Source organism: Ranitomeya variabilis, chromosome 3, assembly GCF_051348905.1.
Source record: "Ranitomeya variabilis isolate aRanVar5 chromosome 3, aRanVar5.hap1, whole genome shotgun sequence".
Lineage (NCBI taxonomy): Eukaryota > Metazoa > Chordata > Amphibia > Anura > Dendrobatidae > Ranitomeya > Ranitomeya variabilis.
Genome location: NC_135234.1, coordinates 755,387,984 through 755,400,149, shown reverse-complemented (window position 1 = coordinate 755,400,149; position 12,166 = coordinate 755,387,984). Strand labels below are relative to the sequence as shown.

At 45.8% G+C, this 12,166-nt stretch overlaps 1 protein-coding gene across 1 annotated transcript; it reads left to right on the top strand.

The window, feature by feature from the left end:
- Positions 1-202: 202 nt before the first annotated feature.
- DDIAS (DNA damage induced apoptosis suppressor) lies at positions 203-11,402 on the top strand. The gene is made up of 5 exons (XM_077298659.1): positions 203-308; positions 2,448-2,598; positions 4,491-4,646; positions 6,267-6,384; positions 8,401-11,402. Exons 2-5 carry the CDS (start codon positions 2,486-2,488, stop codon positions 10,423-10,425), a joined length of 2,412 nt encoding a protein of 803 aa, XP_077154774.1. The 5' UTR covers positions 203-308; positions 2,448-2,485; the 3' UTR covers positions 10,426-11,402.
- The last annotated feature ends 764 nt before the right edge of the window (positions 11,403-12,166 follow it).

The window sequence follows — 12,166 nt, the reverse complement described above, 5'->3', positions numbered from 1 at the left end:
AGTATTTTCTTGACGATTGCATTGCTGCAAACTCCACAACATCGGCGACAACAACATGGCGTCCATTAGGGTCATAGTATTGAGAAATACATATTGTCCTCTAGTATCAGTCAAGGTTTGTTTGTTTTTTTTACTTCCACCAATGACTGAAGCCGTTCTATGTGTCTCACCTGTAGTAAGGAGCGCTGTGATTGGTAGTTACGGTTTCTCCTTCGTAACCAGGAAGTGTGTTGCTCTGATGACGTCACGAGGGCGCCCGGTTTAAAAACTCGAGGAGCAGCAGAAGCCCGCAGTCTTCTGTTAGTGAGGTGAGTGTTCGGTCATGTGGGGGCTCCGGAGCGCGGGTCTGAGCTGGGTCACTCAGTGTAGGACTACAAGCCTCAGCATGCAGTGCGCACCGTCCAGGGCTCAGGCCCTTCTTGACCACTTGCACCTCTTTTCTCGAGTCTTTCTGAGTTTCTGGTGTTGGTCTACAAGTCTCAGCCTCACAGTATGATTCTCAGCTGGCGGACTACAAGTCCCAGTGTGCCTTGTATTTACCTTTTAGCAACTAGATAATTTGTTGTATTTTCTATTTATAGTAAATATAATAAAAATATAAAATAATGAAAATAAATCTATTAAATCTAATTTCTTTCTGATCGCGGCTAGCAGCAGTGTGCGGGAACGAGCGCCGATGGTCATGTGACCGCGGCATTTAGGTGTGGCAGCAGCTGGGGGTCTCGCTGTAGGCCCCTTCTCCCCCCGATCGCCGCCATCTTAGTCCACCCATAAAGTCCAGATGCGCACTGGGATCCTAGATCGTGATACGCACTGTATATCGCAATACTATAGTGTGGCGCTGTATAAGGGAAGGTGAGCGGGTAGAGGGACGGAAAATAAGAAAAATGTTGTTTTGAGATTTCTCTTTTTTTTTTTTTTTTTTTTTTTCACATTTTAAATCACCGCCCTCCATTACCCAATCCCAAGATATAGCAAAATAAAAAGTATATTACACTGCAGAACCCTTAGTAGGAAGCGGTTAGGTTTTTGCTCTTCAATCTGAGAGCTGCCCGGCATGATGTGGGGACAGAGATCCTGATTCCAGCATTTTAAGGGACTGACGACAATGCAGTAAAAAAGTGAACTAGAAAACAGGTAATTGTGGCCCACTCCAGCGAGAGGTAAAGGTCCCCCCATCCCCCCCATAAATGTTCTCCGCCTCTCCGAGCTGTTAGGTTTTTACTGTTTAATCTGAGAGCTGCTCGGCATGATGTAGGGACAGAGATTCTGATTCCAGCGTTTTAAGAGACTGAGAACTGTGCGCTAAAAATGTGAACTAGGATCCAGTCAATTGTGGCCCACTCCAACGAGAGGAAAAGGCCCCCCATGAACATTCTCCGCCTCTCCGAGCCAGGAGTCCATAGCAAGAGTGAGGGATTAGTGGCCTCCGCTAGTTGAAGCCAAGGGAGACTCAATCTTGCTGCCATCATCTGCCTGAGCAAACTAGAATCCGTCTATGGTCGGCACCCCTCCCAAGAGGGTCAGGGGGGAGTGTGGATCCTGATGGCCACACTCTCCTACCCAAGCTGATGTAGGGGCAGAGATCCTGATTACAGCAACGTGTCACTTACTGGACTTCTTGCTGCTGTTTTGATACAATCACTGTTTTTATTCCTCAGATGTAGCAGGACTCGGAATGCTGAGCCCTGTATAACCCCGCCCACACCATTGATTGGCAGCTTTCTGTGCACACCCTATGCTGACAGAATGCTGCCAATCAGTGGAGGGGGCATGGTTGGACCACGAGGCAGCTAATCCTGTAGTGATTATCTCCTGCTGATAAAACACTGATTATACTGAAAGCAGAGCAAGCTGCTAAGCAAGTGACACATTGCTGTATTCAAGGTCTCTTCCCCTCCTATATCAGGCTGCTCTCAGAATAAGTGGCAAAAACCCTCTGATTCCTTTTAATAGTCTGTCGCAGCACTGACCAAAAAATGCAATAAAAAATAAAAAGAGATCGAAACGTCATATGTAACCAAAACGGTATCAATAGAAAACAAATAACGCTCGCCACATTAAAAAACAAGGGTCCACACAGCTCCATCATCAGAAAATAAAAAAAAAAACACTCCCTGCCCTCGACACTAAAATCTCAGTATATCTTTGTGTTTTGCTGTAACTGATCGTGGCGTCAAGTCATTTTTACCCACATTCAATGGTGTAACCCCCCCCCCCCCCTCCAAAATAATACAATCATGCAGGGGGAAAGAAGGAAGAGGAAATTTCACCAGTTGGATTTTTTTTTTCATGATTTTCGTGGAAAAAATGAATGGCGGCCTTCAAAAAAATAAGTCCTTTGGGGGGGAGAAATAAAAAAAGTAATGGCTCATGATTGAAGGGGCCCCCAATGATGGGGGATGTGTAATCCTGCAGCCTTTACATGACACTTCTTATTATTGCAGATCCCGGACGTCTCCCCCCGTTGTCGTTTTCCAGGTTTATGAATGGAAGGAGGCGGTTTCTCTTGGGCACGGTGCTCTCCGTCCAGAACAGCGGCTTCATCTATCCGGCCTGTCAGAACTGCTGCTCCCGACTGATCCCAACGTCCTGCAGGTAATGCATCGTCTCCTGTCATTACATAATCCCGCCACCAGAGGGCAGCCATACTATGTGAGATTCTGTATGTTCTCTGGGTGTAACCCTTTACCTGCCATGTAACAGGAGCCGCAGATCTGAGGCTCCCGTTACATCATCTGCGGGTAAGCGGGACCCCAGCAGTAGGCAAACCGTTGAAAAAAGTGAGAGGAGAAAACTTGTAAATTCATTACCATATCTTCCCCAGTGCGGTCGTCATGTACAATGTACACCCATGCAGCAGCTTCTATGGGACGGACTTGTTTGGACTACAGGTACCATGTTATTGGGGGGTGTCATCACTGTGCTCTTGAGTCATTGCAGCTCACTGTAGTGGGGTGCTAGATGAAGCCTTAAAGGGCTCTTCTACTTTAAGGAAAAGTGGAACCCAAACCCTGTTATGTACATGACAAATAGAGCAGGTAATAACCGTGTCTGGGTCCAGTTTGGTGATTGGCTGCAGCGGTGATGTGTACCTGAGAGCTGGCACTGGACCAGGGGAGGGTGAGTACCTGCTCTTTTTGTTCTAATAAAAAGCATTTGGGGAGGGGGTCGTATATGTATAAAAGTCTTCTTAAAATTGGGAAACTTCTTTTAAAGGGGTTATGCGCAGTTACAACATATCACTGGAGATGAGCAGACAGATTTGTGGTGCCCAGTTCCAGCCGGACCTTGGTTCTGTGTTTCCTGGGCACATCTGTCACTTCCAAGCCCTGGGACATACGTCATGCTGACGAGAGAGTAACTTGGCCTCACGGGACATCATGACCTTTCAGATCCAAATCCTGTTCTAGTGGATCGGCAGTCAGCCATTGTTATCTGCTGTTTGCATTGTAGAGAGTTACAGGAGCGGCACCGTGTATTGTAGAGTGACTGCAGCGGCACTGTGTATTGTAGAGAATGACTGGAGCGGCGCCGTGTATTGTAGAGAGTGACTGGAGCGGTGCCGTGTATTGTAGAGAGTGACTGGAGCGGTGCCGTGTATTGTAGAGAGTGACTGGAGCGGCACCGGGTATTGTAGAGAGTGACTGGAGCGGTGCCGTGTATTGTAGAGAGTGACTGGAGCGGCACCGTGTATTGTAGAGAGTGACTGGAGCGGCACCAGGTATTGTAGAGAGTGACTGGAGCGGCACCAGGTATTGTAGAGAGTGACTGGAGCGGCACCAGGTATTGTAGAGAGTGACTGGAGCGGCACCAGGTATTGTAGAGAGTGACTGGAGCGGCACCAGGTATTGTAGAGAGTGACTGGAGCGGCACCAGGTATTGTAGAGAGTGACTGGAGCGGCACCAGGTATTGTAGAGAGTGACTGGAGCGGCACCAGGTATTGTAGAGAGTGACTGGAGCGGCACCAGGTATTGTAGAGAGTGACTGGAGCGGCACCAGGTATTGTAGAGAGTGACTGGAGCGGCACCGTGTATTGTAGAGTGTGACTGGAGCGGCGCCGTGTATTGTAGACAGTGACTGGAGCGGCACCGGGTATTGTAGACAGTGACTGGAGCGGCACCGGGTATTGTAGAGAGTGAATGGAGCGGCGCCGTGTATTGTAGAGTGTGACTGGAGCGGCGCCGTGTATTGTAGACAGTGACTGGAGCGGCACCGGGTATTGTAGACAGTGACTGGAGCGGCACCGGGTATTGTAGAGAGTGAATGGAGCGGCGCCGTGTATTGTAGAGTGTGACTGGAGCGGCGCCGTGTATTGTAGACAGTGACTGGAGCGGCACCGTGCACATTTGTATTTTTCACCTCCAGCATCTATGACGATGGCTCCTTCTCTTGTACGTGCTGACTGCACCCCGCCGTCTCGCCATCCTCCTCTGTCGCATTTGCTGGTACCGTGTACTGACATCTGCTATCGTGCTTCGTCCGCCAGGTACGAGTGTCACAAATGCGGCAGTGCGTATGAAGACGCCGTCCATCGATACAAGCTGAGCGTGAAGGTGTCGGAGGAGAACCGGCTTCATCTTATCACCATCTTTGGAAAATGCTTGGAAAAGATTTTTGGTGCTAGCGCTGATTGTCTGCACAGGTGAGATACACACAATGTTGGGGGGCCAGCAGGTACGTGGCCTGTGGATGCAGTGTTACCACGGAGACACATTGATCTGTACAGGAGCTGTGGATATTTGGGAGTGTATGCTTTCAGATCAGGGGTCCGACACCTCCCCTCCCCCGCCGATCAGCAGATGGATGTAGCTGAGCTCCATTCGCCTAGTGGTCGTTCTCGGTACTGCAGGACTGATCACATTGACTTCAATAGGAGCTGAGAATGGCCAAAGCACGGTGTATGGAGCTGTGCTGGATCAGTGGGGGTTCCGAGTGTTGGACCCCCGCCGATCTGATATTGGTGACAGGTTATCTGTATCGGGGTCTTGGGCAAGTACTTTCATTTTCCGGACTCGTCTCCATTCTCCCCAGATTGCAGATTATCCGGGAGAATCGCTTCCGGCGTTCACCGTCCTCAGTTCTGATTTTCCGTCTTCTCTTCGCTGCACTTTTATTCATTTCCATTTTGATTGTCTGAGTGTTTGTTCTCGTCTGCGGTGATTTCTGGCTGCGCATATTATTATTTTTATTATTACACTCTGTTTGACTGCCGCGGCTCTTCCCGCAGATAAGATTAGTTTTTCTGACAAATCTTTTCTCCTTTATTATTCAAACAACTTGTTTCTGCCAAGAGAACATTTTCCGAGGCGGGTTGTATGTTCTCTTTAATGGAAAATGTCAATTGTTTCCTCATATGAACCTGAATATGCAGAGAAATGCTGTAAATCCAGCAGACCTGCGCAAATACTGCTCATTTTGCATGGGAATGCTGGATTATAAAGAAATTACCGTATATCATAGTCATGAGAACAGCAACTGATCTTCTCGTCCCAGCACGGACTTCACAGTTACACTGCTTAGTACTGTGGAATGTCCTCCATGCTGCCAACTGATAACACCTCTATATACAGGAAATAACACAGGATCCACCTGTCACAATAGGCGATATCACAGCTCACCTCCTCCTCCTGTACAATGACTGATAACACCTCTATATACAGTAGATAACACAGGATCCACCATTCACAATAGGTGATGTCACAGCTCACCTCCTCCTCCTGTACAATGACTGATAACACCTCTATATACAGTAGATAACACAGGATCCATCATTCACAATAGATGATGTCACAGCTCACCTCCTCCTCCTGTACAATGAATGAAAACACCTCTATATACAGTAGATAACACAGGATCCACCATTCACAATAGGTGATGTCACAGCTCACCTCCTCCTCCTGTGCAATGAGTGATAATACCTCTGTATACAGTAGATAACACAGGATCCACCATTCACAATAGGTGATGTCACAGCTCACCTCCTCCTCCTGTACAATGACTAACACCTGTATATACAGTAGATAACACAGGATCCACCATTCACAATAGGTGATGTCACAGCTCAGCTCCTCCTCCTCCTGTAGAATGCCCTCTAACCTCTGCTGTAAATCCTGGTAAGATGGCCGTCCCCATATTCATGTACAAAAAAAAAGTAAAAATTCCAAAGAAAAATTTAAAGAAAAAAGACTTCTGTACTTTCAGTTAGTAGCAGTGTGCTGTATTCAGGCATACATTCTCTTTATGATTATTTTCCTCTTTCCAGGCATTTACAGGATTCTTCCCAACGTTCTGAGGATCTGGATCACGACACCGCTCAGGATTTGTTTTTGCAGGCGGCTGAACGGTGTCTGATCGGTAGAAGCTTCATATTTGCTGTGAAGGTAAATGGTGTCACCTGTCAGTACGACCATGTGGAGCTCCTTACTAATTTGGAATCTTACCTGCTTTTAGCTTCATTTCCATCTTAGTTTTTTGTCTTTTGTGAGATGAGCGTTCTTCCTCGATCAGCATCTTATTACCTTTTGGCTGCAGCCGCCAGTAGGGGGAGCTGAGATGCTTTATCATGTAGGTGTTCTCCATTTTTCTGTAACCTAGTGCAGCTGAATTTCCAGCCAGGAACTTTTTAACACTTTCCTGAGCCCGCTTCATGCCTGCAGATGATGGCGGCATTACAACTAGCATCTGCCCTGTTATGAACTGGTGGTTTAGGAGCAACATGGGACGTGCTCTGGAGGAGGTGGTACCTGTACTGACCGCAGTTCCTGAGCTTATCACAACACTAGAAGTAGCCGTGGGATGTTCCTGTCACTCCCTGGACACCTCGTCACAGCTGGAGGACTAACTACCCCTAAAGATAGAAACAGGAAAGCGATCTTGCCTCAGAGAAAATTCCCAAAGGACAGACAGCCCCCCACAAATATTGACTGTGAGTGGAGAGGGAAATGACATACGCAGAATGAAACCAGGATGTAGCAAAGGAGGCCAGTCTAGCTAGATAAAAAGAACAGGACAGAATACTGTGCGGTCAGTATTAAAAACTAGAAAAATCCACCACAGAGTTTACAAAAATCTCCACACCTGACTAAAGGTGTGGAGGGTAAATCTGCTTCCCAGAGCTTCCAGCTTAACTGAATAAATCCATAATTGCAAGCTGGACTAGAAAAAACATAGAAAGTGCAGAAAGATTAAGTCCACAACAAGTGGACTGCAAAAGAACAAGCAAGGACTTATCTTTGCTGAACTGGTCAGAATATCAGGGAAATCCAAGCAGAGATGTGAATCCAAGCAGGAACCATTGACAACTGGCACAGGCTGAAGGATGGAACCAGGCTAAATAGCCGAGCCAGAAAAACAATCAGTGGAAACAGCTGCTGACTACTAAATCCAAGGAGCAGCAGTACCACTTAAAACTACCAGAGGGAGTCCAAGAGCAGAACTCACAAAACTGCCACTTACAACCACCGGAGGGAGCCCAAGAGCGGAATTCACAACACTGCCCTAAACAGCAGCAATTGGAACTAAGCTACAGTCATTATTAACCCCTTAAATGATGCTGGCACTTTTATTACTGTGGCATTCAATGTGGGCGATCCAGGCCCCCATTATTCTCCCTACCCCCGCAATGAGATTGCTAAATTCTGATAGGTTAAAGAGAACCTGTCAGTAGTTTTTTGCAATGTAATCTGAGAACAGCATGATGTAGGGGCAGAGACCCTGATTCCAGGCTTGTCACTTACTGAACTGTGTTCCTGTTTCAATAAAATCAGTGTTTTATCAGCAGGAGATTATCACTACATGACTAGGTGTCTCGTGCCTTGTAGTCAACTGCTGTGTGTAACCCCGCCCCCACCTATGTACAGGAAGCTTCCAATCAGTGGTGTGGGAGGAGTTATACGGAGCTCAGCATTCCGAGCTCTGCTAGTACTGTAGACCTGCAAGTGACGCATCACTGGAATCGGTCTTTTTGGCCTTAGCAAAATCTTGGTGACAGCTTCCCTTTAAGCTCCGGGGTGTTGATAGACCGACCGTAGAGCCGAATAATGCACATTTGATTCAGGACAAAATAAATACAATGCAAATCGAATTTCCTGGCCAAATTCAAGCAAAATGCTGATTCTGAATTTCTTGGGGTTTGCTGATCAGTATTATATCCCATTGTAATGACATTAATATTTCTCTCAGTCCAGATGTTATTAAAAATTGTGCAGAATTGGTTATTATAAAGTGCAAGTGTTTATTGGGATTTATATTTTTATTATAAAGTGCAAGTGTTTATATTTATTGGGATTTATATTATTTTTTTTGTTTTAATTCTAAACATTTAATTTTATTTAAAAATTTGTTTGTTTGTTTTTTTAATGTATATATTAATATTTATCTTTTTTATTATTGCTCAGATTCCAGGGAATTTCGACAGAAGCAATTCCCTTTCTTACACGAATTTGCAGGGGAACATGGTTGCCTGTCAGATTATTTTCCTCCATGAAGACCCAATGAGCTGCACCATCCTAAGTTATTTCAATCAGCTGGTGTCATCCGTACTGAGCTCCAATTTCCAGCGCCCTAAAAGCAATGTCTCCTCCGACACCACAACCGGAGAGCTGAGCGATCGCGGCTGTTCTGAGAGCAGCTCCGGACTTCACCAGAGCTGGAATCATTACGTGGACTACTGGCAGCAGTCCCTCGGCCTGGTGTCCTCACCCGTAGACAGCACATTAACTGAATCTCAGGGCTGCGATTACAGGCAGAGTGACGGCAGACGGGCAGAGCAGGCGCCGTACTCGACAGAATTTATGGAGGAAAACCTAAAAAGTACAGATATGACAAGTCATTCCTCCAGCTCTGCTAACAGTACTGCAAGTGTTAAACGTTCTTCTCCTAAACACACTATTACCCGCCGCCTCCAAACCTCCTCGTGCTTTCATAGTTTTTGTTCCAAATCAGAAATGGCTCCTGGACAAGAATCGCAGAACGTCTGTGAGCCAGGAAACAGTCCGAGCCAAAGCTGTTCAGCGCTCTCCGCGCAGATCCCTCCCCAGACAGCCGAAACGCATCAGGCCACGGAGGAAATTTGGGAAGATTTCCCATTCTCCGAAAGCCTGAGCGAGTTTATAGCCAAGATGGAAGACGAGGGAGTAAGGCCTCTCATCAGCGCTAACGAAATCAAAACGATAGATGACAATATTGTAGGCGCACGGAAAACCCTCAATGATACGGTAATGATCGAAGCGTCACACCGCCACTTTGATAAATCCATTACACGTGCCTTCAGCCTTCGCCGTAAAGTTACCACAACGGATGAAAACACGTTAGCTGATCAGATCTTTTCTTCTGCTGTTCTAAGTCATTTCCAAGAATCCTTCGAGAAGAGTGATCTTTCTGATCCTCTTTCGAGAGACTCAACTTGGAACCTGGATCGACGAAGTCCAACGTATCTGAAGATGCTTTCTAGTAGAACATTCATCGATGATGACTGTACTTACATGGACTATGTACACAAGTTCGGGATGTCGTTAGACAAGGTCATTTCTAGAGAGAGCGTAGATAATCCAAAAAGTTATGACGTGGACATGGCGAATGTATTTAATGAGGTCAGATCCACCAGGACCGGTGACATGTACGATGCTTCTGCAGACCTCTTTGAAGCCAGTAACAATCTAGAAGATGGTGGCACCTTCCTCAAAGCTCAGAATAGCAGACTCCAGCTGTGTACAACCGATTCCTCCTGCACAGAAGTCCTTCCATACCGGCATAAAGATTCCCGCATAAGTGTCTGCTCATTGTCGGAGCATTATAAAACATGGATTAACATGACCACGGGAGACTTTATCCCAAATATGCAGTCCACTCCAATAGTAAGGCGGCTTTCAGAAACCAGTAAACTTAGTGTTGACCCATGGCGTTTTGGTGTGGCATCCAGTTGCAAATCATCTACCTTTTCCGTCAGGACCAAATCTAGCAGCACGATTGGACATATCTTACTAAATAACACTAAGCGACGGAAATCGGCCATGTTTTTGGGACTTTTGGAGAACAGCTCCATTCGGTCTCCTGATTTGTCTCCGTTTTCACATTTTGAGGGGTCAACAGTTCTGATCGCGAAGAATAGAAGGAGAATCGTGGCCCGTGAACCTCGAAAGAGTGCGACCGCTTCGGAAAGAGAAGAGAATTCTCACAACCAAAGACGAGGATGCGACGATGGCCTAACGAGTACAGTAAAGAGATCCGACTGTAGGAAGTATCGAAGGGAAGAGTCGGTCATAAATGGTGACGATACGCTGGATAATACGGAGAACCGGTCTCCAGTAAATCGTGAATTGCAGGAATGTGAAGATCTACTTCTTCCAAGTGATTGGTCCCCAGAACTTTTCTCTGCAAAGTCGAATATTTCTCATGACTGTATTCAGAGGCGTTTATTTTAACGGAGCGTATCTATCTTTCTCTTTATTAACACGACCCGTATGATCATAAGCATCTTTATAATCAGGTGACTTTTTAAAAAAATATTCCTGATAGCTATCAATATGCTGCTTCTGAGTGATCTTTTTCCGAAAGGAGTTGTCGCATGCACTGATTCAGGAGGGTCCCCCTATTCGAACCCTCTTCTATAAGAAATGTGGAGCGGTCGTACGCGCCATTTTAGTTTCGTGCTATATCTACACTATGGCCACAAAATCACCAGAAATGAAGAGCATGAAAATCTCTGGTCCAGATGCCGCTAAATATTTCAAATAACTAAATGTGGAAAAGTTCTCATCGGTTAGTAAAAATAAAAAAAGTCTGCCTAAGGGCTCATTCACTTGACTGCGCCATTCCATGCACCACATCATGAACGCAGGGTGCTGATGGGTTGCCTTGGCAGGCAGGGGCCTGCTGAAGGCCCCCATGATTCCCCATGATTGTGCTTCATAGACCATAATTTTTACTGTGATATTGCAGTATATAGTACAAGCGATTGCAGGTTATAGTCCCCTATAGGGACTAAAAAATAAATAACAAAACTTGAATCACCCTCTTTTTTCCCTTTGAAAATAATGAAAAAAATAAACATATTTTGTACCTGTAAAAGTCCGTCCTATCAAAATATAAAATGAATTAACCCGAAAAGTAAAAGCTGCAAAGAAAAAAAATATTTTTAAAAAAGTGAACGTGTCTAATTCACTTTTTGAATGAGGCCTAATGCTTCTGATTGGCTCATTGAAGATGTCAGTTATTGCTATATATGGGCAGGTAATCCAGGGTCCATTAAAGGACCTCAGAGGTGTCTATATATTGCATATCGTTAGAGAGTATATATACGTATATACAGTGGGGAAAATCATTTGAATACATGATTTAGCAAGTTTTCCCAAGAATGGAGAGGTCTGGAGTTTTTATCGTAGGTACACTTCACCTGTGAGAGAGAGAATCTAAAAAAAAAAAATCCAGATTTCTACGGTTTCAGGGCAGTCGCTGGGCAACTTTGAGTTTCAGCTCCCTCCAAAGATTCTCTATTGGGCTCAGGTCTGGAGACTGGCTAGGTCATTCCAGGACCTTTAAATGCTTCTTATGGAGCCACTGCTTACTTACCCTGGCTATGTGTTTCAGGTCATTGTCATGCTGGAAGACCCAGCCACAACCCATCTTCAATGCTCTTACTGAGGGAAGGAGGTTGTTGGCCAGAATCTTGTGATACATGACCCCACCCATCCTCCCTTCGCAGTCGTCCTGTCCCCTTTGCAGAAAAGCACCCCCAAAGTATAATGTTTAACCCACCATGCTTCACGGGTGGGATGGTGTTCTTGAGGTTGTACTTATCTTTCTTCCTCCAAACACGGCGAGTGGAGTTGATACCAAAAAGTTTTATTTTGGTCTCATCTGGCCACATGACCTTCTCTCATGCCTCCTCTGGATCTTCCAAATGGTCATTTGCGTATCTCAAACATGCCTGGACATGTTTGACTCTGTGGTCCCAGCTCTCTTCATGCCATTGACCAGGTCCTCCCGTGTAGTTCTGGACCGATCCCTGACCTTTCTCTGAATCATCCTTACCTCCTGAGACCAGATCATGCGTGGAGCCCCAGACCGAGGAAGATTGACAGTCATCTTGTGTTTCTTCCATTTGCTAATAAATGTGCCAACAGTTGTTGCCTTCTCACCAAGCTGCTTGTCTATTGTCCTGTA

Bases quoted from the DNA above. Each gene is read 5' to 3' on its own strand.
- DDIAS (XM_077298659.1), top strand. From the start codon at position 2,486: ATGAATGGAAGGAGGCGGTTTCTCTTGGGCACGGTGCTCTCCGTCCAG. The intron at 2,599-4,490 runs GTAATGCATCGT...TTCGTCCGCCAG, and splicing joins CTGATCCCAACGTCCTGCAG to GTACGAGTGTCACAAATGCG. The intron at 6,385-8,400 runs GTAAATGGTGTC...ATTATTGCTCAG, and splicing joins GCTTCATATTTGCTGTGAAG to ATTCCAGGGAATTTCGACAG.